The sequence below is a fragment of the Strix aluco genome, chromosome 24, assembly GCF_031877795.1.
Source record: "Strix aluco isolate bStrAlu1 chromosome 24, bStrAlu1.hap1, whole genome shotgun sequence".
NCBI lineage: Eukaryota > Metazoa > Chordata > Aves > Strigiformes > Strigidae > Strix > Strix aluco.
In genome coordinates, this window is record NC_133954.1 from 8,251,887 (window position 1) to 8,277,216 (window position 25,330).

Genomic DNA, 25,330 nt, shown 5'->3' on the forward strand with positions numbered 1-25,330 from the left:
CCTCTCCCTCCCCTCCACACCAAGAGGGTCCTTGGGGACGGAGGAACACACACCGTCTCCCTTCCTGGAGGAGAAACTTTGCAGTGAACCCGTCCCAGCTCAGTTACGTGCCATAAAGATGAAAAGATGCTTCATTCCCGCGGGAGAGCTCTCTTGGGGTTAGGAGGACTGAGGTTACAGAGTTAATATATCTTGTAGTTTTCAGATTTATAGATTCTGGGGCAAATTAGCAAGCTTGCCGTGGCCCATGGTTGTTTGGAGTTGAGCTGTCAGGAGCTTCCAGTTTGACTCTGCTGGTTGGAATTTTATTTTAAATGTTTTTCCTGTGACAACTTGGTACCTTTTGTGCAAAGTTCTAAAGAAAAGCTGAAAATTTACAGGAGCGTCAAGGGAGAAACGCAGGGTGGTGGTGTCTGAAGTTACATGAATAACCTGGACATGTGAAGTTATGTGAGTCCTTTTTTGCTCTGTGCTTATATTTTTGGGGGTTCAGTTTGTTTAATGCCTCATCATCTGCCCTGTCTGGGTTTCCTCCTTGGTTTAGAAAGACGGGATTTTCAAAGGAGGCTGAAAGGAGTGCTTACATCATAAGAGATAAGGTATCTCTTTTGGAGATAAGCCCTTTGCATCTTACCTCGATTAGGTTTCGGGAGGATACAGCCAAAGTCCTCTTGCATTTTAGGGTCAGCAGAAACGCCTACGCTAAAGGCTCCGCACGCCCCGGAGATGGAGGCAAGAGGGAGCGATGCTGCACAGACGGGGTAAGGGGCAGTTGGAGGCAGGTCCTGGTGGAAAAGGACTGACCAGCACCACTGCATTCCCCCCTAGAAGCTGTTATTTGCCTTTTTTAGTTTTATTTTTAAATCCCTGAACAAATTCAGGGCTGGAAAAGGGGGTTGGTTGCAGGTGCCTCAAGTGAAGTAACCGAAAGGGAGGGAAGGCGGGGCGGCCTGATGAATGTGCTGTTCCTCTACTACAAAAATAACAATAATCAGTTTTATATAAATCTCTTTTCCACAAAGAGACTTGAAACCACCAGCACCATCCCCAAGGTGCAGGGGGGTACCCTGGTATGGGTAATGAGGGCAGTCACCTTCCATGAGATACGTTCGCGCTGTGACCTTCCGTTAGGTTTAATGCAACCTTTTTATTTATTTCCAATAACTCCCCAATCAGTCAGCACTCTGCCAGGTTTCCTCTAACCTCAGATCACAGTCTCATAACCGGTTTTGGGGCTTTTATTGGTCTCCGAGGTAGCCAGAGCCATTAAGCTCAGTGTTTTGATTTGATGAGAGACATTTCAAGGGTCTCAGTGTCTCTCCCACCTTTGCCTAAACATTTCAGGCCTGTCTCTATGCTGGGATTTGGGATTGCAGAGCCCAGCCCTGCTATTCCTCAGCTCCCCCTCTGCCAGGCAGGAATTTTGAGGCTTGGTATTAAAGGGGTGCAGAACTGGCACTGAAATTTGCCTTTTTCTCCCCATTTTCATAGAGCAGGCTACATGTGGTCCATGCCAAATCCCTGATCGAAGCCTTTACCCCGTGGGGTGCTGGAGGTTGGGTTAAGGTCCGAATGTCACCCCTGGGTCCTGAGCCCCCGAGCCAGCCTGGATTTGTAGCCAAGGACACATCTGATTAACCACGTTTGGTGCTTTTTATAATAAACTCCTGATCTATAACGGCCTGGATTTATCACTTAGTGGGTATCTGAGATGTAATAAGAAGCAGCTTCTTTTTTGGACCTGGCATTCTTTATACAGCCCTGTCACATTCTTATATTTCCAGAGGTGGGATACAGCCAACACGATCAATACTTTATTTTACTTCCTTTTACCAATAATTTTTTTAATCATAGTGTGTTTCTCTCATCCCCCAGCTTTGGATAAATAATTACAGTGAAGCAATGCCGCATTCAGCACTTTTTAGAAAAGTCTGCAAAGGAAAAGCGATGAAGTCAGGAGAGGGGAAGGGCAGGAGCGCGCTGGGCCATCCGCTCGCCTTGGCATCCCCATCGCCAGCAGAATCCAGGGCATGAAGATAGAGCTGCTCTGAAAACTGTGGCAAAATGTGCCATTACCGACCTGCTGGGGGTTACGGAGCCCCCGGAGCCCCGGCGGGACGGGGCTGGGGACGTCCCGCGTCCCCCAAGCTGGGCTGAGGGTGGGCTTGGAGGGACGTGAGACCCGGGGAGACTGGGAGAGGTTGGGCTTGGCCAGTCTAACCTGTAGGACACCAGACTGGGAGCTGGGAGAGACCCAGTTTTACCCCCAGGTCTTGTTTTAGTACCTCTTTGACTCTGCCCAAATACATTTCCTCACCAGTCCCCTCCTCTCCAGGCTTTTTTAGGATGAAAAGCTCCAGGGTTGGAACTAAGGTCTCTAAAAATTATTTCTCGGGGTGATGTAACAGCCCCCCATCTTCCAGCCTGTTTTGTGCTCCAAGGGGGGACCCCAGAGGCAGGGTGCTGGGGTGCCCTCTTAGAGCAGGGGGGGATCAGCAGACCCCCTCTTTGAGGAGGGCAAACTGGGCAGGAGGGGGGTCCCACTTGCCCCCAGGGAGGTCCCACTTGCCCCCAGCGGGGTCCGGCCCTGCTGCCGCTGCTGTCGCCGGGCCGGGCCGGGGCTGGACCAAGATAAACTCGACTCCTGGCTTCAATCCTGGGCTTCTGCTGCTTCCTTGTGGCGAAGCCCCGAAACGACACGGTCCTTCCCCGCCTCCCACCGCCCGCAGCCCCTTCCTGCCCGGGCACGGCGGCCCCAGCCTCCGGGAGACCCCCCCCCCGCAGCATCCCCTGGGTACCAGGTCCAGGGAGGGGGTGGGCTCCAGCCCCCGCCTCCAGGCTGGGCTCCCCCCACCCTGCAGTGACAGGAGAGGAGGGTTTCACCCCTGTCCATCCCTGCACTGACCTTTGCTGGGTTCTTTATAAGTCAAAGTGGGATTTCTGTCTGGGAGCCCTTCCCGGAGACCGTAAATATGCCAGAGAAGCTGATGGAAGCACTTGATTTTAGTCGTATGTGTTTTTAAAGACCTGAAATGTAACCCTGATGTCAAGACGGGAATTCACGGGATATTTATGGTGTAAAGCTTTTTTTCTCCCTTCCTTTTCTCCCTAATTTTAGTGCCGTTGTTGCTCAGGATTAAATGTGGGCTTCCCTCTCTGTCTGACACCCGCAGCAATAACACCCCCCACACACACTCCCCAAAACCAGGGCTATTGCCCCGGGCTGCTTTGCTCCTGCAGCAGCTCTCTCCCTGCAGAGAGCCCGTTGCAGTGCCCAGCGGGGACAAGGAGAAAGGTTCCCCGGGCAGGAGGAGCCCCGCTGGGGTCCGGGGTCGGGGGTCCTGGCCAGAGCAGAGGGGAAGGATTTCTTCCCATGTCTCAGCAATGCTAATCCTGTTTATACATCGCCGGGTGATGCTTCACCCCCGCTCCGGTGTGACACCGTTGATTCATGTTCGGCTCCTGAACCTCGCTAACCCTCAGATCCGTTCCTCCGCTCGTGTCTGGGGGGGAGAAGAGGATGGGGCCGGTGAAGGCTGCAGCCGGCCGGGTGTGCCGGTGGGGCTCAGCATCCCCGGGGCGGACGATCTTGTGGGGGCTCCAGGCTGGGTCTCCCAGGTACCCCCGTATCTCTTTTCCCCATGGAGATCAGGGAGCACAGCGCAGCCGGGAGGGATGGGGAGCGGGTGGCCCCCCGCCGCCCTCCTCCGCTTGCTCGCTCCGGGGCTGCAGGGTGAAAGCTGAAAGTTGAAGAGTACAAAACCATCAACCCCTGGCTCTCAGCTTGTGATGGGAAATGAAAATATTTGGATAAGCCGCGATATGGAGCTGCTGCTATTTACAAACCTTGATCCTGTGGCCTGCACATCAAAAGGCCTTCTTTTATAAAGCGCGCTCTGCTCTCCCGGCTCCGTTTTCAGGCTGTCAAGGGCATTATTTGATGTTCCTCTTTTGTTTGTTTACATTAATTAAGATGGGCAAATCCATCACTGTGACTTTCTCCCTCCGCAGCGGCGGGACGAGTGGCCGGGGCACACGCCTGCTGCAGGTGTTCGGCGGGTTTTGTTGGACGGATGATAAAACACACATTTGTTCTCCAGGTCGTGTGGACAGACTGACACTTTCCCGATAAAAACCCACACCCACCCCCCCCCCCAGCCCCGACACCCACCCCGCCCCATGGTGACAAATGATTTTCTTATCTGGAACAAGGAGAAGCAGTGGCCAAGTTTCATCTCCGCTTCCCGCCCGGATGCTGGGGGCAGCGGGGTGATGCCGCCGCGCTCGGCTCTGCCCGACGTGCCGGGGTGGCTGGAGATTTAAGGGAGGCACGTAACCGGCTCGGCGCAGAGCCCTCGGCCTGTCCCCTGGCTCTGTGCACCATCACAGATGTACAATGCAAGAAATGCGAAATTTCCTCCCTGTTTTGCCCCACTGCAGGGAATTGCCCCCCGTTTGTTGCCTCCAGAATCCCCCTCGCCCGGCGGCGTGGCCGGCAGCCCTGCTTTGCTGAGCGGGGCTCAGCACATCCCTGCTGCAGGGATCAAGCCTCGGGGCACTGCTTGGAATGGCAAGTGCCCAAAATGGGAAAATAAGTGAAGTTCAAGGCCAGTCCCGGCTCCTGCTCTTGGCACGGTCTTGTCAGGGGAAGGCTGTGCAGCGCTGACGTTGCCGCTGCTCCCCGTGTGCCCTCAGCCCTCGTGCCTCTGCCCGGGTGCTGTTTCGAGGGGTTCCTCGGGTCCCCCGGCTGTGTGGGGCCGGCAGGACTGGGGCTGCCCCCAGTGCGGGCTGGAGGGGCACAGGGCTGGTGGAGGGGGTGGAGGATGGAGCAGGGCTCAATGCAGCGGCAGAACCTCGCACGCCACCGCTGAGCTGGGCCCATACGAGCAAAGCGGCGTATAAATTTCAGTCCTATGAGTTGACAGATGATAGACGGCGTGGTCTAATGAATTTTGCATGGGACAACCGTCTCTTTCCAGTGGGGTTTCCCTCGTGTCCTGCAGAAAGTTCTCTAAACTGGGTGGAGGTTGTGCAGGGCTGCTGCATCCCCCGTCCCGGCACGGCGATGCCCCGTTCCCGTGGCAGCAAACCCCCCGGCCCTTCCCGTGTGCAGTGTGTTACCATCACGACTCAGTGCTCCCTAAAAATTTGTCCCATCTTTATCATTTCCCAGCTAATACACACCCTTAATTTTTTAATTTCCCTGTAATACACACCCTTAATTTTTTAATGAAATACGCCGGTTTTCTAGAAATGGGTTCACAAGGATGGACCATGCTGGGACTTGAATTTTAGGCATGGGGCTCAAGAGCCCAGAGCCCTTCCAAGAGGAAGCAGCTTGCTCTTTTTTGCTGTTTTGTTTTTTTTTTTCTTTTTCTGAAGGAGGTAACTGGCACTTCATTTATCTGTGGGTTTGTTATGACTCTGGGCTAACAGATACCACACTTAGCAAACTCTCACTCTTCACTAATGGAAGATACTTTAATCTAATTGCCCCGTATCACCCAACACCGGAGCCTCGAGCATCCTCCTCCCACGGCACAGGCAGAGCACTCTTCCTCCGCCGAGCGGGGACGCTTCCCCATTTCCCAATTCCCGGATGGCTCCGAGCCCAGCCAAGCCGGGACTGTGGGAGGTGGGACCCTGGGAGGACTCACAGACACCAGATTTACTCATGTCAGCCTCACCTCGGGGTGCCAGACCCCGGAAAGAGTTGGGGAATGGGAAAGGCAAAGGGGCAGTTAAAACACTGCGGTCGGGAGGTGGAAGTTGCTGGAATAATGGTGCTGGGTTGGGAAAAACGAGGTGTGAAATCCCGGGTTTCGCTGGCTGCAGTGAGCCCCGGCTCTTCGTTGGTGCGACGCTTGCAGCTCGGGGAGGGCGAAGGAAGGTGATGCTTCGTCTTTGCCCCCCCGTCGTGGGGTTTGGGGGGTCTCTGGCGGTGTTGGGGGTTGGCTCCGGCACGAGCGGTGCCAGGGCCCGGGGCTGCAGGATGCTCCCCCCCGGAGCCAGCCCTGCCAAACCACACCAAGCCTCGGCGGGCGCTGTGGGGGTTTGTTGCAAGGTCATCGAGGAGTGAGTTCAGATGGATGTATTTTAAAAATCCAAAGATGCTTTCTTTAAAAAAGAAGCTTTAAAAGAATGTTAAGACTCAAAAATAAAAAATACAAAACCCTGAAACTTGTTGCTTGCCAAAGTCTTAAGCAAGACACCGGGGAGTTCCATTAGTCCCAGGATTTCTGAAGGGTCCTAAACCAGACTTAACAACCCAGAGGCTCAGGGAGAATATTGTCTTTAATTTGATATACTGCAGCAGCTTAGTTCACATTCTCATGCAGAGCCAAAATCTGGAAGGCTGAGAAAGGCAACCTCTGGTTTTGTTCAAAATTGAGAAGAGGAGACAAGATCTGGGAGGATGAGATCTGCCAACTGGAAGGATGTGATAACCAGGAACCTTAAACTCTATCCCATCACTACTGATAATACTTCATTTGTTAAATAAATCAGCTTTAAATTTAACAGGGTTTAAATTTTTTTCCCCTCATATATCCATCAAGTTAAAAGTAAATTTATTTTACCAATAAAACCCAGAACATTGCTTTTGTATATTTTTATTTGAATTTCAGTCTCAGACCATATAGTGTTTAACATTAGCTGTGAATAAAAGTTAATAATCACTTCCTAAAAACTGCATCTTTCACCATTTTGTAACATAATACAAAATTTAAGTACCCAAATAAATGTTTGTTAAGCTGCATAATGACCGAAATATTTTTGCATAGAAATAGTGTGCTCTGCTGGTTAGCTAAGAGAAATGTTAAATTTACCATAAAAGCGAACTTTATCAACATGTTTTAATGGTTACCAGCTTTCCTTAAGAAAGTGAATAAAAAGTACAAATGCAAAACAACATTAAAATGGATGATTTCAATCAAGATGTCTTGCTCGATGATTTAAATCATCACAAAAATTGACGATTTAAATCACTTTGAGTTAAATCAACCCACCCAGGGCTCCGGTTCCTGCATCTCTACTGGGACCGCCACCACCCAGAAAGCTTTTCATCACTTGGGCTCCTGCCCGCGGGAGCCCGAGGCTTTAAAAGGAAACATCTTTGTCCCAGACCAGCGCAAAGCAGGATCCTCTAATGAGCTCCAGACGCTCCCCATGCCCTTGCTTCATCTCCTCGCGGAGTTTCACCGGGAGCAATGAAGTTGAGTTCAGTCTTGGGAATGGCAAGGGGGACTTGGGGGCAGGAATTATTCCCATCACCTGCCCCCGGCTACGCACCCCAGGCACTCTTTGTACTCAGTGGGGAGAAAGTGCCTGTTTCTCTCCCCCGATTGCAGAAGAGAGCTGAGGGAATTCGCCGAGAGGTCTGCAGATGGATCCCAGGCTGGGCTGCTAACAGAGGTGGCTGGCTTGGTGGTGGGAATACAGCCCAGCTCCCAAAGCCCCGCTCTCTGACGGAGACAAGGAGGCGCTCGGAAATTTCTCAAGCTCTTTCAGACTTGCAGAGTTTGCATCTTATAAAAAAAAAAAAAAAAAAACAAAAACAACAACTCAGACAAAAAGCCAGAGCATCTGGTCAAAAGCTCTTTCTCAGGGAGAGGTTTCTCAGCCCTGGCGGTCCCAGCCCCGGGTCCTGGGATGCTGCGGAGGGAATGTGGTGGGACCGGGCTCCCGCTCCACCTCTCCCGTGTCCTGCATCAGGCCCCTGTACGCCTTTAATTGTGGCTGTGGACAGACAAGGTACTAAAAACCAGCGTAAGGCACGTAGGACCCAACAAAAGCACGTGGCACAAAGCCTTCTGTCAGTACAGATTGCCTTGGCTGAGTCAAATTTGTGCAGAAATAATCCTGAGGTTAAGTATGGTCTGAAATTCATTTGCCAGCTCTGGAGATCATTTCTCCTGTCTGGTGGGGGGTCCCGAAGGCATCTCTGTGCCCATCTCCTCTCAGTTGCACTCCCGTCGTGCAAAGGACTCGGTGCCTTCTTGCAGGGGGGGTCCTGACCTGCTCAGAATGGGGGTGATGCATCAGAAAAGGGGTTTTTTTTCCCAAAACCTTCTGCCGATCCCCACTGGATCTACATGGAAGGGAGCCAGAGCGGGACAGCACCGTGTCCCAAGGGGCTGGGAGGTGTTGGGTCCAGGAGAAGGAGCCGTCAAATCCCGGTTTGCATTTCACTGAGGGTTTGCCAGTGGTTTTGTTTTTTTTCTAAACAATATATCTGTATCCAGATTGGCAGTTGCTCTAGCACATTCATTTTGTGGAAAGGCATCCCTAAATGGGAAGAGAATAATTTATACTGACATAAAGCACCTTTATTTGGATATAACTATCTACATTAAGGAGGTTGGATTGCTCTCACCGTATCAGTATGGTGTAGTTGAAGCTCTATTACTCGTATATAAGCTATTCCTGGCTCTGCTCCTGATTTATTTGACTAGCAGAGCTAGGCTGGGTGTGTCTAGATTCATGTTGTGTTGATATCAGAAAATCAACGTTTCTTTCGTAATCCAAGGTATGTGATGTAAATCAAGAGGGCTCCAGGGAAGGCAGGGGCATTTTATCAGTGTAAAACGAGAGGAGAAGTGAGCCCAAGGGGAGGATTTACCAGAGAACGTGCTTTTATCATTTTACGACCTGTTGATTTTACTTTTCTAACAATTACTCAGAAGTAGGAAGCAAGGAAAAAATAGACCTGAGCCTAGATGAAAGGGAAGTGGGAGAACCAGGCTACTCGTTTGAAATGTAAGAGTTTAATAAATACGGGAAGGGCGGCTTCCTCCCACTCGCTGCCTGGAGCCCTGGCAAGGACCTTTCTTATCATTCCAGGAGTCGCACCAATGAGACAGCAATTTCCAGCGTCAAACTTGGACCTTTAAACCATGCCAGGCAGCTCGGGGATTTGGTTTGCCTTTGGTTTAATTGGATGCAGTCCCAACCCACAGCCATCGCACCCAGTAGCGAACGGTGTTTGCGGGAGGGGGCGGGGGGCTGTGCCCATGGGGCCACCGTGGTGGAACCGACCACCAAGGTACCTCCGCTGGCTTTTGAGATGAGACAAACCAGTGGCTAAATTGCAAATAGCAGTTAGGACTAATTACCTGCAAAATTTGTTTTTAAAGAGTGATGCTGGGTTTGAATGACGGAATAATGATCCCACTTAGCGCTTCGGTGGGGTTTTAGGCTTAGGAAACACTGTGAAAATAATGATGCTCTTGGCATCAGCAGCCAGGTAAAGGTGGGCTGCCTGCTTTCTAGAGAAATACTGCCAAGAGCTTGGTTAAATATGCCTAAAATAAGCTGATTTGATTCCCCAAGACTTCTTGTTAGCCTCTTAGCTTGTTGTGGACATGAAAGCCAGACTAAGACCAGCCAACATGGCTCAGCTCACCAAGGTACCCCTCTTTGGCATAGGCGGCTGCCCCCAGGCCCCCAGCCCATCCTAGCTGGGCAGAATCAGGCAGGAACACCCGTAGCAGGTAGGCTCAGGAGGGGGTTTAAGCTGTTCTGCTGCCCAGTCTGGGTGTGAAGACCCAAACCTGTTTTCCAGCACGGTGACTCAGAACTTGATTGCCATCAGTCATCTCCCAGTCCTCACCGGTTGCCTGTTCCTGCCTGCAGAGCCTGCTGCCTGCCCCGCGCTTACCCCAGGCCTCTCTTAAAATCTCTCTCTGCCATGTCCAGTGCATGGGACCGAGTCTTTGGCTGTGGAAGGGACTTCTTACAGGGATGGTACCAGACTGGCTGGTGCCTGGAAGAAATAAATCCATTTGTAGTTAGGGAATAACTCCCACTGGTTGTCTTGGGATGACCACATCGGGTGCTGAATACTCTGAATTCAGGAGGAGGCAGCAGAATGGCTCTGCCTGACCTGGGATTCAGTGAGTAGGGAGAACGTGGCAGCATGTTAGTGTCAGGGTTAGAGATACAGAAAAATAGCCGTAGGGGAAGGTCCAGGGTGGAGCAGCTCACTTGTGCACTCACCATGCCCACGTCTCGGCTGTGCTTCTCTACGGTCTGCAGACGCCTCCCCAGCATCGGGGGTGGCTGCAGCTTCCAGTCCCCTCCGTGAGGTCTGTGACCCCTCTTTATCCCGCGAGCTGGGCGTCTTCCCGAGGCGGTAACAGGCTGAGGTACGCCAAAAATGCTTGGCTGGTTTTATTCTTTCTCTGGGATTTGCTCACTCACCTTGTCTCCAACGACAGGATGGCTCCTCTCTGTTTTACCCCTTACACGAGCAGCCTTGCTGATGTCTTCTTTCTATCTCTTTACTGGACTTGCACCGGGTTTGGTTTGCACAAGGCCAGGAAGGATGAGCACAGCAAGTTTGGGCTGCAGATCTAGTCATGCCCCTCCTGCTCCCCTCCCTGGCTGCCAGCATCCCTCTTCCCCACCCCCTCCCGTTCATTTTATACACAAATTGAGGTCTCAAGGGAAAGTTGTTCTTCATGTGAAACACAGCTCTACAGTTACAGGAGAGAAACCAAGTAACAATGAAAACCCTCAGGGAAATCATTTAATATTTTCAGCCTTCTCACACGGGTTCTTGGCACTCGGGTCTGCGGAGGGGAAAAACTGATTTATGCCGTCAGTCGTTAGACAATGTGGAGGTGAGGTCAGGCGCGGGCATTCCTCATCTCTTCCCCGGCGCTCAGAGATCCCTTGGGCAAGGTGGAATCAAAGCATTTCAAATGGTAGAGGTCATGAGAGTGACACTGTAAGAGGTAAAAGAGCACAGCCTCCTGCCTCCTACAGAATGGCTGACACCTATATATCTTCATATTGCCATTGTTTCCGCTTGAAAAATTGCATGTCGTTTATTTTACTTTTTCCTAACCCTCCTCTCTCCTTAAATCCTCTCGATTTTCCACAGTGATCTATAGGAATCGTTTGTGTCAAGGCTGCCGATTATGTGGTACAGAATTTTTATAGGAATAAAAGGCCTGAGCTGTAAGATGGGCTTTAGCCAACAGGTGTCTGGTATTTTCACAGCCTTGCTGAGACCCTGTAAATTAAAATCACATCTGCCCTTTGGGACTTTTCCTGCACTGATTTGTGGCTGCCACGAGGGGCTCAGGTCGAGCAGCTCTCGGGCACGGTGTCACCATGCTGGGGAGGTACGGTGGGATGCCGAAACGTGATGCAGTTTGGCCCCTCAAAGCCAATATCCCCCTTGGAGCCCGAGCAGACGTCCCAGCAGCCTGAGATGCTGCCGTGGGCACTGAGAGTTTGCGTTTGCTGCTCGGGCCTTTCCTCCTGGTGTTCCCATCTCTGGCTGTTTCTCTGGTTCCCTTTGTCCTCATCATTTGTTCCTGGCAGGAAAGTTCATGGATGAAAGATGTGGAGGGACCCTGGTCTTAGAGGACACAGGAGGGCCCAGACGTGCTGTACTTCATGTTTTCTGGGGGTGTCACAACTCTGTGACACCTCTGCAGAGCGGCTGAGCCCTTCCAGGGGGCCCATCTGGGGAGAAAGGCCAAGAGGAATTTCTGGGGTTGGACTCAAACCATCGTGCTCACATCTGGACTGATGTCCTACCACAGTACGGTGTGGACATGGTGACGGGCCAAGACTCCAGAGAAAATTCAAGATAGTGAAATATTTCCAGTGGGAAACTCCTTGCTAGGAAATTCTCTTCTGTTGGGAATTGGGAGAAATCGATGTCGCAAATCCCTTGGATCTCTGTATTCGGTCCTGTTAGCTCCACAAGTGGGTGCTTAATGAAGCCGGAGAACAGCTGAGCAACCTTTCTTCTGGCAGAAGGAGCAAACGTTGCTCGGCTGCACCCTGCATCGATAACCAGCGGTGCCTTCGCTCGGGGAGCGGCGGGGAGGAGACGGGTTCCAGCCTGAGCACACAGCAACAGGGCTGTGTCTCCGAGGTCCCCCCAACGCTGCATCCCATCCCTGCTTTTCCACTGCTTTGCTTTTAGCTCACCCCAGAGAGAGGAGAAGCATCTCTAAAGCCCCCCTGAACGTGTAACGAGGGGACACGTGTGGCACCGGTCATTGTAGGGACCGTCTCTTTGCTTGTCGAGCTGTGGTGGGGTCCTGGCTTGAGGCTCGAGCTCCCGGGTGCTGCCCCACTGCAGATACCGGGACGCGGGGGGAGCGGGTCTCATTTGTGCGCTGTGGGAAAAGCACGTTTTCGTTCAAGTCCTCCTTGGCAGCCCTGCAATAACGACCCCATCAGCGCAGTTAATGGGTCAGATCTGCTGCTCCTGTTGGAGCCAGTGGTATTTTTATGCAAACATCTCAGGTTTGAGGCAGTAGTTAATAACTGGATGGCGGTGCCTGTTATTGCATCCCCACGGCTCCCATTCCCGAAAACCTCCCGGGACCCCTCCTGAAACCCGCTGCAGAGCAAAGGGGCACGAGGAGAGACGGTCCCACGCAGGGACCAGCCAGCCTTGCTGTCCTCCCCCACCCTGGGGGGGATTCCGATAAGGCTTCAGATGTCAGGCTTAGGTTTCCAAAGTGGTAGTGTAACATCAGTGAGAAGCAAATATTTGGCCAAGTGCACCCTGAGGTAAGCTGGTGTCCGGTGTAACCGCACAGCGTGCCCATATGTTATTACTTATCCATCAGCCTCTTTGAGTAACGATGTACAGGGCCAGGGCGAGGGTTGGCTTTTGTTAAAGCATATATTTCAGCAGCGTTTAAATAAACTCATCGAGCTGCATGTCTCGTGAACTTTCCTATTCCATCTGTCTGCGCCGAGCCACCCGTGGAAGGAAATGGATGAGGCCTTCAAACCTTCGCCAGTCCCCGGAAAATGAGCCAGTCCAGTTAACAATAAATGGTGGCCGGTTGGAGCACACATGAGCGGTCTAGTGAAGAAGAAAAGAAAGTTGAGCTTAATGAAGTCCCTGCGCCTGTGTCCCTGCGCGTGGACAGGAAAGGACGGGTGGTTTATAACTGTTTATTGGAGTTAATGGTAATAAATTCCTCACTTGTGATGCATTAACTTTAATGTTTTCATTACGTGATGATTTAGGTTTTCCCTTTTCACATTGTAAATCATGTTGTCCCGGTAGCACAGCAGGTCGAATGTCTGACATAATGTTATGTTTGGGGGAGAGAAATAACAGGGGAATGAGTTACACAGATTATATATTTATATATTTCATACATTACGCTTTTTTTTTTTTTTAGAGGACTTTAAAAAATTGCGTCCTGGGGAAGCCTGGACGGGTGGACGGGTGGAGAGACAGACTCATCTGAGCAGGGATTTGTGAGATGCGGCTGCGAAGGACCTGTTTCCATAGCAACTCCCCAAACCCACTTGGTGCTGAAGGGTTTTTTTTTTCCCTCCCTCTTTGCTGAGTGTAAGCCCTTGGCTAATGAGCTGTGCAAATAGATATTGAGATTTAGTGTTTTTTATTTTGCAATTATAGACTTAGTGAATTGGAAGGAAACTTTTGGGCCACAGCTCTGCCTCCTCTTTGAATTTTCTTTTCTTGTCTTTTTTTTTTTTTTCCTTTGGCAAAGTTGGTTTAACTTCAAACTTGCTGTTAAATTTTCCAGACAGAATAAAAAAAAAACACCAATAAAAGTTGGAGGCTTTTTTCCATCCTCTTGGGCTAAACCCCAGGCCAATCTACAGTCAACTCTTTGCCATTGACTGTCTCTTCTCTTATTTGCTTATCAATCATAAAAACCACAGTCATGGACTCCTCTGAAAAAACAACAATGAATCCAACACTAACTCGGTGCCTAACAAAGGTCCATCTGTATGTCCCCTATTTGTTTGTGCTCGGTCATTAATTGTGGTCCAACAAGGACGTTAGGGGCAACACAGTTAATTAGGCACCGTTCAACTCCAGGTGAGAATTGCCGTTTTCGTGAGCGACTTCCATGGATTTTGTGTTTGCTTCTGACTGTCAGCACTTGTCAAAAGCCTCGGCCATTGCCTGGGACCAGTTAATCTTGGTTCCTGCCTTCAATACTGGTCTGTACTGGCTGCTACAAGAGACCATTTAGCAATTCCCTGCCTGTCCCAGAGGAAGCTCAGGGTTTAGCTGCAGTTTTTGGATGGGCTCTTTGGGTTGGGAAGCCTTGTAGCATCCGAGGGCTCCTGAGCCTGAGGACAACTGATCCTGAAGCTGAACACAGGGATATTTCAGTTGATAATTTCCTCTTGATGATGTGTTGCCATTGATTTTTAACTGCCTCCTGCTTGCTGACTAGCTTTCAATCTAGGTAGTTATCATGGGGTGGATGCCTGCACCCTGAATTTTGCTTACTAGCCTCTTTTGAAAAGTCAAGCTGAAGCCTGAATAAATCTCCTCTGCCATGCCTTGCCTTTTCTTCATCTGCTTTCTTATTTTCCTGCTCAAAAAAATGCAATAAAATTAGTCTGGCACAAGATCTATTTATCTATTTCATGTGATCCATGTTGACAATTGTTTAGTTCCCCATTTTCTTTGAAATAGTTGCTCATTTCGTTCCCGTCGTTATAAATGATCCCCAGCCGTTTCTGAGGTGCTGAGAGGCTCGTTGACATTCCCAAGGCTCTGAGACAAGCGTGTCTGAGTGGCACTGAGGGCCTGGGAGCCACCCAGGAGATGGGCTGTGATCTGGAGCAGGGGGACGAGGAGGCCGGGACCAGGGGGACTACACTGATGGATGGTGGCTCGGCGATGGCCTTTCTCCTCCTGCTCCATTTGGTCGGGACATCAGGCCATGCCCGTTGCTGGCTTCTTCTCCGGGCTGCAGCATCTGTGTGGCACTGAAAAGGTCCTGCCCAACTGTGCCCGATGTCTCCAGCCTCCATAAGCTGGAGTCTGGAGCCAAGGGGCCAAACTTACTCCTGTCTTCCCACGGGGGACTGGACCGTGGGGTAGATCTGGCTGGTAACTTTGATTAAGGGCACCTGGGTTTGGAGGGGGACCTGTACCCACATGGGTCATGATGTGAGAAAGCGGAGATGCTTTCAAGATCCTCTTGATCCTGGAAAAAGGTAACTGTTTTTTTTTATCTCCCATCAGAGACAAAAAGGAGCGTGGCTTACAAACCGTCCCTTGTTTTTGCATGTATGAAACTTGTGTTTGAATAGACCCACAAATGCCTCTCGACAGTGGCCGTTAGTGCCAGCAGCCCAGCAACCACGTCCTGGGCCCGCTTGCCATGGCAGACCTTGGTGGTGGGTGGGATTTCCAAAAGCTTTCAGCGTTTCCCGAGTCCGTCTCGCTTTGAAGGCAGCGGGAGGGGTTGTTTGTCTCTTTCTGATTGTTTTTTTTCTCATTAGCTTCAATGGAAAAAGAGCGCAGCCACCACAGAGGGCTTTGGGAAATCACAGCCGATTGTGCTCTGGTTTGAAATGTATTTGGGTGTTCCCTGCGAAGTCCCCAGGAGCAGAATCTGCTCTTGGCACATTTGAGCCTGGTGAATAAGCTGGAGGATGGGGAATTAGCTGTAACCGTTGTGCCTCCATGCTCCATCCCTTTGAACAGTCGGTTGATGTGGCAGCGTGGGCACCGACGCGGCCCCCGGGCGTGTTTGGCTGCAGCTACTGTGACATTTTGTGCAGCTGCTGTGCATGACTCAGAGACCAAAGAGGCGAGAGCTGAAAGCCAGAGGTCCTTGAGGACATGGCGAGGATGGGGCGGAATGGTCACCATGCTCGGCAGCCAAACTCCTAGAAACTTTGCCCAAAAGATGCCGTTTGGTCAGCAAAGCCAGAGGCTTGGTTGGTGGGTTCAGCCTGATGCAGAAGCGAAGCCTTTGAGGCTGAGAGCATCCTCCGGCAGCACCTGGGGGGTGAAATCCCAGTAAAGGTTGAGGTGCGATAAAGAGGGGAGAGGAAAGAGCGGGTGTCTGCTCCTGCATCCCTGGGTGTGGGTCTCTGGCTCCAGTTTTCTCCCACTCCTGAAATGCTACAGCTGCAGAGAAGTGGTTTGCAGGATTACGGCACAGAGCTGTTCCCAGTGCCAGCAATGTGCAGCCCTTCTGCAGGAGGCTCCAGACGTGGATGGTGGATTGGGAAATTCATCTGTGGGAAAATCCCTGGGGATGAGCAGCTCCCTCGGGAGCCAGGCTTGAGAGGCTGCAGCGGATGGAGGAGAGGCCACGAGCAGTTTGTGGTGCTGGTGGCACTGGGAGGTGTCTGGGGAAAGTGGGGGAGCTCATCGGGCTCAGCCCCCGGAGCACACAGCACGGGGAGGGTGGGCAGCGCTGCCGGCACCAGCCGTCTGCTGGGCAACGGGTGGGCTGGGGGAGACGTCAGGGTGAAGGGACGGCTGAGACCATCCAAAGACAGGCACAGCCCTGCCGCGCCGTGCCGGGAGTGACCGGAGAGCAGCCGCGTGTCTGGGGGAGCACAGATGTGTCTCTCAGCTGAATCTAAGGCCTTTTCCTCCTCTGTGTTTATAAATGGTGAATGGTCATTAGTGGTTGGAACAAATGACCAGGCGACGGGCTGGCTTTTCCATCACTTGGGAGTCCTAGAAGATGGGGTGAGCTGTGGTTTACCTGCCAGCTGTGTGGTCCTGGGGCAGAGGCATCTGGCAGAGGCTGCCTGGGCAAATAAACCCTCCGCCCTTAGAAATCAGAGGGCTTTCTGGGGCTGGGCCTCTCTGGATCTTCTGGGTGTCCATTAGGCTGGTTTAAAGAAATAAAAAACCCCAGGGACTGCCTTTGCAGGTTAATTTAGCTATTTGCTGCTAGCAAAAGCCATCTGGATTGTTGTTAGGGGCAGGTTAGGGACATGGCGGGGTGGGGGGGGACAGGGACACCCCACATAGCCCCAGCCCCATCTGCAGCCAGGCAGAGCCCCGAGCGCCGCAGCCCCTGCACTCACCCACCTCGCACAGATTTAATCTTCTCAGCTCTGCATTAGAGAGGCTGCGTGCAACTCACAGGTTACAGCTGTCATCTTCGTGTCACAGTCTGTAAAACTTAAAATTTCCAGAGCCCGTGCAATCGAATCAGCCCTCGCAACCCCTCCTTAATTGTATTAGTTTGTCTGAGCAGCCATCGAGTATTTAAGAAGAAGGGAGTCTCCTTTCATTCTGATTTTCCTGCTGGGAAACTGAGGCACGGCATCTCTTGCAGAGTGAGAGAGATTTGGGCTCCTGACAGTGTTTCAGAGGCGATGCCACAGAGATGCCCTGGCCCCGGGGAGCTGCCAGCCCAGCAGATCCTGGGACTCAGGGCCACAAATAACCTGAAACATGGGATCTGTTTGCTGGAAAATTGATCTCAAATAGGGCAAAGCACAACTGAGAAGGCAGGAGCTATGCCAGGGGTCCTGCCTGCTTACAGGCAAGCGCCAAGAAATGGGTGAAGAGAGAAGATGTGGGGCTGGAAGAGGTTGTTGCTGACTCCCATCGTGCTGCTTCCCCACTTTGGTTGTTCTTTGTGGTGTCTGAAAGGTCCTTGCGCTCCCCCAAATCTCTCTTGGCAACCGAGGAAAGGGCAGAAAGCACATCCCAAGGAGGACCGGGGTGGCCAGACGCATCCCTGCCTTGGCTCAAGCAGCAGCAGCATCCTGCACACTGGCAATTTCCGCAGCCGGTTTTCTTGGGGGAACGGGGGGCAGAGGGAAGCCCCATGCTGATAATGTACTGAAAGTAAATGAAATTAAATAAGCAAAGCAGCACTCGCAGCTCCTGCCTTCCCCCCTGGGTAATTCAATTCGAGCGCTCGCGCTGATGGGATCTCGCCGGGGCTGCCTCCGTCACCCCGCTGGGGCCTGGATTCTTAACGTCTAAATAAAAGTTTCACTCAAGCATTTCTTATGCTCCTGCCAGCGGGATCAGCGAGCTGGTGTTGGGTACATTAATGTAATATTCATACTCGCAGGGTCTCCCTGTGCATGCGGCAACACCGTCCCATTTTCATAATTATAAATATCCCATAAAATGACATTTAGATTTGCATTAGCAAAAGGGGTTGGGGCTTGGATTTGAGAAGACAATGTGCCTTTTCACAAGTCAGATGCTCAGCGTCACTAGAGAAAAGCCTGAGCGTGTTTGTGCCAGGCAGGTGCCTTCACCTGTGCACAGAGGAGGGATGCCAGGTTGGTGCCCTGGGAGGTGGCAGTGCTGGGGACACTGTGGCCTCTGCTCACAGCTACTCTGCCAACCCATCTGGGGCTGATGGGCTGCCTGCTGCAGAGCCCCTTCCCCAAATTCAAGATGGTAACAAGTGCCATTAGAGCCGGAGGCAGCGCAGGGTCCCATCTCTGAGGGTGCAGGAGCTGCTCGGGACATTATTCTGCGCAGCCCCTGCATTGGGAAAAATCTTCTGATAGTGACCAGTCGGAACCCTGCAGGAGAATTTAGGTCCTTTTCAGCATCCTTGTTTGTTTTCATTATAAGAAAAATAATAAACCCGATGTTCAGCGCTATTTGTAGGAAGGTCTCAATTTCCCCTCAGCTCCCCGACGGCTTGTGCAGTGAGTTGCACATACTAAAGGTGAAACCCTGCTCCTTTCCATCCTCGCTGAAGCTGCCACGCTGCATTTCTCCGGAGCAGACTCAGAAGTGAGCTCAACCCAACTTATACTGGAGAGAAATAAGATTTCCCCATGCGGGAAAGGGCTGTCTGTGTCCTCCAGGCATTGCAGAGGGGCAAGCCCACAGCATCCGGAGCTTCCTCTAATCTGAATCGCTTCGGACAGCTTTGCACAAGCCGAGGATTTGGTCTTTGAAGGATCCGGTTTCCAGCCAACAGAGGAGACAGACGTAGGGGAGCCTTCCCACCAACCCAAACTTTGCGTGTCTTTGTGTCCGCCGTTCGCCCCGAGACCCATTTGTGGAGGATTTATAGCGAGCCCAGAGTTTGCAAACTATAAAACACAAAAATGAAAATAGCCTCTGAAGGAGGGAGGTGGCAGGGGGGATGGATTGGGCCGGGAGCTGGATGTTGGGGAGACACACTAAGAAAACAAGGGAAGCTCTTGTGACCTGGGATTCTGGGAAGTTGTTCCTATGGAAAAGGCTGCCAAGGCTGGGCACTGGGGAGGTGATTAGTGGCATTTAATTAGTCATTTTTAGTGTTTTAGTACACGAGTCAGTTTTAGTGTTTTAATACAAGTTATAATGATGATGAGCAGGAGAGGAGGGGGAGACCTGCTCAGCAGCAAGCCATGGCTTGGGGACATCTGGCTTTGGGGGTAGGATGAGGCCATCCCCTCGTGCAGTGAGCGCCAGAGCTTCTCCGTGGCCACAGGGTCCATCCGCCAGCCTGGGCAAGGCGCCGTGGTCTGGGTTAGACCAGACATCGGACAAAGGGATTGTGTTTTCCAAGCCCATAAACCTGCCCAGATCCTGCCTCCCAGGAACCCAGCGAGCCTTGGCTGGGGGGTAAAGGGCTGAGCATCAGCTTGCTGAGGACGGGTCTGTGTAGCTGTGTGAATTGTGGTCCTGATTTCCTTGAGGGCTTCTGGGATCCTGCAACCAGGATTGGGAATAGCTGGTGAGATTGTGATAGACCGTGATTTTCGCCTCCAGCCGCTGATCTGCCTTCCCAAGCCTCTTCTGCAGAGAAAGGGGCTGAAAATGTTGGGCTGAGGGGTTGTGCAAATGGGAAATCCCAAGGCTTTGCTTTGCTCTGCTCTCTCTAGGGTTGGAGGAGTTCGCGCTGAAGCCTGTTCAAGACACAGGGAACATTTTGAAGCAAGGATATCTGGAGAAGAGGTCTCGAGGTAAGGCCTGACAAGTACATTATAAGATAAGGTTTGGGCATGTCACCCCAGAATTACCAAGAATGCAAGTTTTCAGATGAAGAACAAACAGAAAAATACATCTTTCTGCAGATTTATCTCTAGGCGCATGCAGAATCTTTCAGGCTTTTCTTAGGCATCATACACACAGGGAGGGCACAGCCTTTATTTATTCTCTTTTGCAGATCATCAAACTGCACAAAGATTAAAACCCAGAAATTGAATTAAGCAGCAGCCCAGTCCTCTAAGGCAAGATGTGCCCTTCTAACGAGCACTACCTAATGAGGATAAAATCCCAGTGAAGACAAGGTAGTTCGTAGCATCACACACATTAGCAAGTCGAGATAAGGACTGTGAGTCAGCCTCAGGTTTATCTTGATTGTACTGACTCTTGTGAAAGCTACAAATTATTTCCTCATCACTCAGATTTTATCTTGATTTATTTACTGTATGACAGGTGGTATGAAGCAAGAACAACCCTTTTTTCCTCATGGCTGTCAGCTGATCTGTGTAACTGGCCCTGTGCATGTTTTAGCTTGCTCCAATTACAGAGTAAAAGACATTTGCTTGAACCTCAATTAGGGAGGTTTAACCCAAAGCTGTGTTCTTTCCCAGTTAGCAGGACTAAGGGTCACAGCAGCTCAGCTCAGCTCTTCCTGGAGAGCTGGGAAGGTTTGCAGGGGCTCCAGCCTGGTCAACTGGCTCTCCTTGGTTGAGGTTTTATATCTAAATTTGCTTTGCCTGAATTTTGTGCGAGAAATCTGCAGGATTTTGTTGGGAAAAAATTATTCTTTCCCCTAAATGTTCATCTGAAGCATACAATGAAAGAACAGAAATGAGTATTTTTTACTCTTTTGCTGCCCTTTTCTTTCTAGAGCACAGCTTTTTCAGCTCAGAGTGGCAGAAGCGGTGGTGTGTCCTCAACAGAAGGACCTTTTACTACTATGCCAACGAGAAAAGTAAGTGGTGAGGTATCTGCCCCTGGTCCCCAAACTTTGGGTGGTGGCTGAGGGCACAGACAGGGCTGGAAAAGAGAACTGGAGAGCCCTTGCTGCGGGACAGACTAAGAGCTGACAAGAGAAAAGCGTATACCGTGGGAAGGTTGTAATTCCCTATCAAGGCATAACAAGCAGGTTCTAGAAAGGTAGAGCTCAGCTTGCTTCCCCCGCCCCGAAACACCTTGATGGTATGGGACAAAAGAAGAGAGACCCAGGAACAGAGCTGTGCGTAAATAAAATGATGTACCAAGTTTTCCATTAGCCATCAGCTGGGCTTCAACCCCCTAAGTGACTGTATATAATCCGTGTGTCAGTGTATATAAATATTTTGCAGTCATGCTCCATCAGGTACATATAAACAGACAGCTAATATCTCCAACAGAGTTTGGCATGATTAGATAGATGGCCTTCCTCTGTTCCACCCATCCAGAAAGACAGCATGCTAACAGCTTACAAAATACACACGTACATCCTTGGTTTACAGTGACCAGTCTGCAGCTAGGACAGGATTAAACTCCAGTGGGTCACGGGGATGAAGCTGGGTCTTTGTCCTTCTTCCACATCCTTTGTCTGAGGATCTTGAGCACTTTTAGTTTCCAGACGAGCTTCCCAACGCCTCTCACCCTGGCAGGGGATGTGCAGGGGTACGAGCTACTAGCAGAGGTCGGTGTTGAAGCCAAGGGTTGATATTTGGTTGGTTTTGTGAGGGATGAGCGGTTGTCAGCTTCCGAATGCTCTCCAGAAGACAACAGGGTAAAGCAAACCTGTTAGCGATGGGCTGAAATCCTTGTATAGGGCTTGACCTCACCCCTGGAAGTTTCTTAAAGATCTGCAAATCAAAAAAAGGTTAAGAGCAACTGCCTGAATCGTGCTCCCACGCTTCCTCAAGAAGATTCATAAGGAAATAATGAGCTGGGGTGAATAAAGACACCTCAGATGACAGCAACGAAGTTCCCTCTCTCCACCCTGGCTGACACCAGCCGCGCACGCGCATCGACAAGATCCGTAGGCCAATTCTCAAAGGCTCCACTAAGTATTTCTTCCTGTACGCCAGCCCGTTAATGCCTTACCAGCAGAATAATCATTGGTATCATATTTCCCCAAGCACACAGTGGTCTCTGCTTCATTACAGCCAGCTCATCTCATGCAACCTTCTGACCCTGGCAACCTTTTGCTGGCTGTTCACAATCTCTTGAGGCTTAAAAGGGCATCCTCTTTACTGTGTCTTTATGAAGATTTTATAATATTCCCTTTGGATTCCCTGGGGGTGGACATGCTGAGACTGAAGGGGTTTTTCTGGCCATTTCCCATTGACACGTGGTGTACCTCGGGTTCCCTACGTGGGCAACAGACATCTGCACCACCCAGCAGTACTGCAAGCTTGATAAAAAGATGCAAACTCCAGATTTAACACATTTCTCTTCTTCCAGGCAAGCAACCGAAAGGCAACTTCTCCATTGAGCACTATAGTGCCCGACTGGCTTTCCATCTCCGCAAAGACTCTCGAAAAAGATGCTGTTTCGAGTTAATCTGCCCCGGAAAACGCACCTACGAGGTAGGACCTGGGGGAAGAAATGGACCTTTTGTGCTGGTGTGAGCACTAAGCACAAAAGTGCACGGTCCCAGGTCTGGGGTCAGAGGTGCAGGCTGGACCTGCGGCGTCAGGGAGGCTGCAAATCTCCAACCCCCCCTGGTAAAACAAACCAAAAAGCCCTGCAGAAGGTGACGATGCTTCTCCTTCTTGGCAGGTCATCTCAGCATGGACTTTCCCTTGGCACGAGAGTGATCTTGGGCTCTCTTTGCACTTGTGGGGCACGAGGGTTAAGTGAGAACATGGGGTAGAAGCAGTAGAGGATTGGGTTTGGAAAGCCCATTTTCAAACAAGCAGTTCAGAGCCAGGTTAAAATTAAACCTTCAGTTAGTTGAGCATCCAGGGGGGAGCCTAAAAACTGGTGTAATGAAAAACCTGGCCCAATCCACAAAGTGTGCATGAGAGCCTTCCTGAGCTTCAGGCAGGTTTTGGATGCAGAGTCTTGGTTCAGAGTCAGTATAGTATATTCAGTGGGGATTGTGGTTTTCATCTGAATTATTTTAATAAATTAGGCTTGACAGCCTTCCTCTGGGATAGTCTAGCCTTGTTCCGCTTCTGTTTCCCTGTTTGGAATAGGCAGATAAAGCAGTGAAATGGCTTTCCCAAAGTCACAGGGTCGAGAATGGCAGATCCAGGTACTCCATCTCCTGTTCTAGCTGCAAATCTTTTTCCTCTTCTTACGCACAAGAAGCAGCACAATAACAGGTGAACCTCTCTTCAGTTCACAGCCCCAAGCCCAGCAGAGGCTGAAGACTGGGTGGATCAGATCCAGTTCCTCCTGAAAGGTGAGTCTGGCAGCTTGGCCCAAGCCAGTGCGCCCTGTTTGTTTGGGCAGATCCTGGCAGCACCTTCCCACCCAGCCTGGGCTGCTCCTTCCATCAACTCATGGGCTTGTGCTGGTTGCCAGGACCTTGCTGGGGTCCCAGCATCCCCTCTTAGCAAAAGAGACGTTCTGGGGCTTTGCTGTCTCGAGCAGGTGCTTAAAAAGAGGTGGTTGATTGGAGCCCACAGGCATTTGGTTTCAATTCCCCAGTGCTTTTGGCTGTTTTTAGAGAATAGAGCCCTGTGATCTCTCTAAGGCTGCAAGTGTCACCAAGTGGGGACAAGAAAAGGGTGGGAATCGCTCCTCACTGCCAGGGTCACAGATCTGCTGTTCTGTGCTTGGCTGATGAAGGACAGGCTGTTGCTTTGGCTCCACTGGAGTTGCTCCAGTTTGAGACCAGAAAAACTGAGGCAAGGCTCCAGCCTTGACTATGGAAACCCTCTGGAAACCATAGGCAGCTCCCCAGGAATGGGGTCAGGCTCAGTTCCTTGAGGCACGTGTTGAATTTGGCTTTGGTCTCTGGCATTTGCCATCCTCTCTTGGGCTTTTCCTTTGTTTTAGCTTGTTCTCAGCTTCCATCCCATTTTCTTTACACCAGGTGCTCGTGGGCCGAGCAAGGTCCATGATGGGCACAAAGTACAGCAGCACAGGCTTTGTTACTTGATTTCAACTCACTGAAAGTATCAGCACCCAGCTAGTACTTTGATTTGCTCTTTCTCACCACGCTTTTGCTCTCTCCTGCCAGACCTGAGCTCCCTCACTATCCCATATGATGAGGAGGATGACGAGGAGCTCTACAATGACGTGGACAGTTCTGACTCTGTGAACACAACATCCCACAATACTACCCTGAATCAGGATGAGCCAAATGTTGAGAGGGAAGAGGATGACATCTACGAGGTGTTGCCAGGTGAGCAACCAAAACCCGAGCCATCCCCTAGCCTCAGCCCTGCAAACGTGACAGGAGATCTTGGCCACTCAACGTGTTGATGGGAATGAACGTCTAGGACTCTGCTGAGTTTAAGGGACCCATAACTCAAAGGTTTGACCCCATTTCTTTGTTCAGACTGGTTGATGGACCGCAAGACCAAACCCTTTCTGTTCTGGTGAGGCGGAGGGTTTGTAAATTCAGGTGAGGCAGCTTTTAGAGGTTGTGCTCCGTTCAGCTCGAGTAATATTAAGTTTGGTGAGAGTGGAATCTCTGGGCTGTGTTACCTGGAAAATCAGACTTTAGATGATGAAAATGCTCCCTTCTGGGCATGCAGTCATGGCTGTAACACAATTACTGGCCTTCCAAGAGATGATAAAATAACCGCATTAAAGACAAGTGCTTGTTCACTAACAGTGCATGAGGTCTGGAGGTAGCAGGGCAGCGGCTACTGGTTAAAGGAGCCAGGAGCGATCTTCCTGGCACAGAACCAAACAGCCTGCGAGGGTGACACGGTCTGCAACATTTCTTACCGTTATAGCAGAAATCACGGTGTGACATGCCCCAGGGCTTGGTCAACGGGTCACCTGAGCCTCATTCAAACCCGCGTGCTGTTCTGCCTCTGCGCTGAGGTTGGGATCCCCCAGCCCTCTGCACCCCATCCCTGAGAGCAGGGTCCCTTGGTGTCTCCGTTCAGAGATGCAAAATAGGTCCTTGTTTCTTCTTATTTATTTCAGAACTTTATATTTGTAGTGATTTAAACCAAAAAAAAAAAAAAAAATTAAACGCACCAGGAAGTTTTATGGTGCCCGAGATCTTTGTCTTGTTATTGCTGCCGAAGGAAATCTCTGCTCAGCGGATTGCAAGTGGCATCCAGGCAGCTGCCGGGAGCGGAGCTGGGGCTCTGGGGCTGCCTGCACAACCCTGAGCAAACCCTCAGCCTCTGCCCATCTCTCGTCTTTCCTTTCTGACCTTCCTTTCCTCTGTTTACACCCTCAGCTCTTTGGGGAGCAGCTTCCTCCTTCTCTGGGAGGACCCTCGGCGTGGTGGTCCCTGGGCTGGTGTGCGTGTGAGCTGCTGACGGTCGGTCAGGCCAAGGGCTTTCAGCATCCCTGGCAGCCTCGAGGCTGCCAACGCTGGCTGCAGAGCAGGGATTAGCCGTGAGGATTTTGTTCCACACCTACGTGGCTAATGGTGATGCGTATCCTGGGGGCTGTACTGCTTCCCCCTACGCTGCCTTCCTGTGCAGAGCATCACAGCCTCGGCCACACCACCTTCCAGAAAATGCCTTTACTGGGGCAGCACGTCCC

General features: G+C 51.1%; 1 protein-coding gene across 2 annotated transcripts in view; it reads left to right on the top strand.

Moving 5' to 3' along the window:
- SKAP1 (src kinase associated phosphoprotein 1) overlaps nt 1–25,330 on the top strand; it is a 156,908-nt gene that overhangs the window by 108,213 nt on the left and 23,365 nt on the right. For both annotated transcript variants that reach the window (XM_074849158.1, XM_074849159.1), the window contains exons 5-9: nt 19,582–19,662; nt 20,556–20,639; nt 22,109–22,233; nt 22,991–23,054; nt 23,838–24,002. In XM_074849158.1, coding sequence (XP_074705259.1) covers nt 19,582–19,662; nt 20,556–20,639; nt 22,109–22,233; nt 22,991–23,054; nt 23,838–24,002 — 519 coding nt within the window. The remainder of the gene's footprint in view (nt 1–19,581; nt 19,663–20,555; nt 20,640–22,108; nt 22,234–22,990; nt 23,055–23,837; nt 24,003–25,330) is intronic.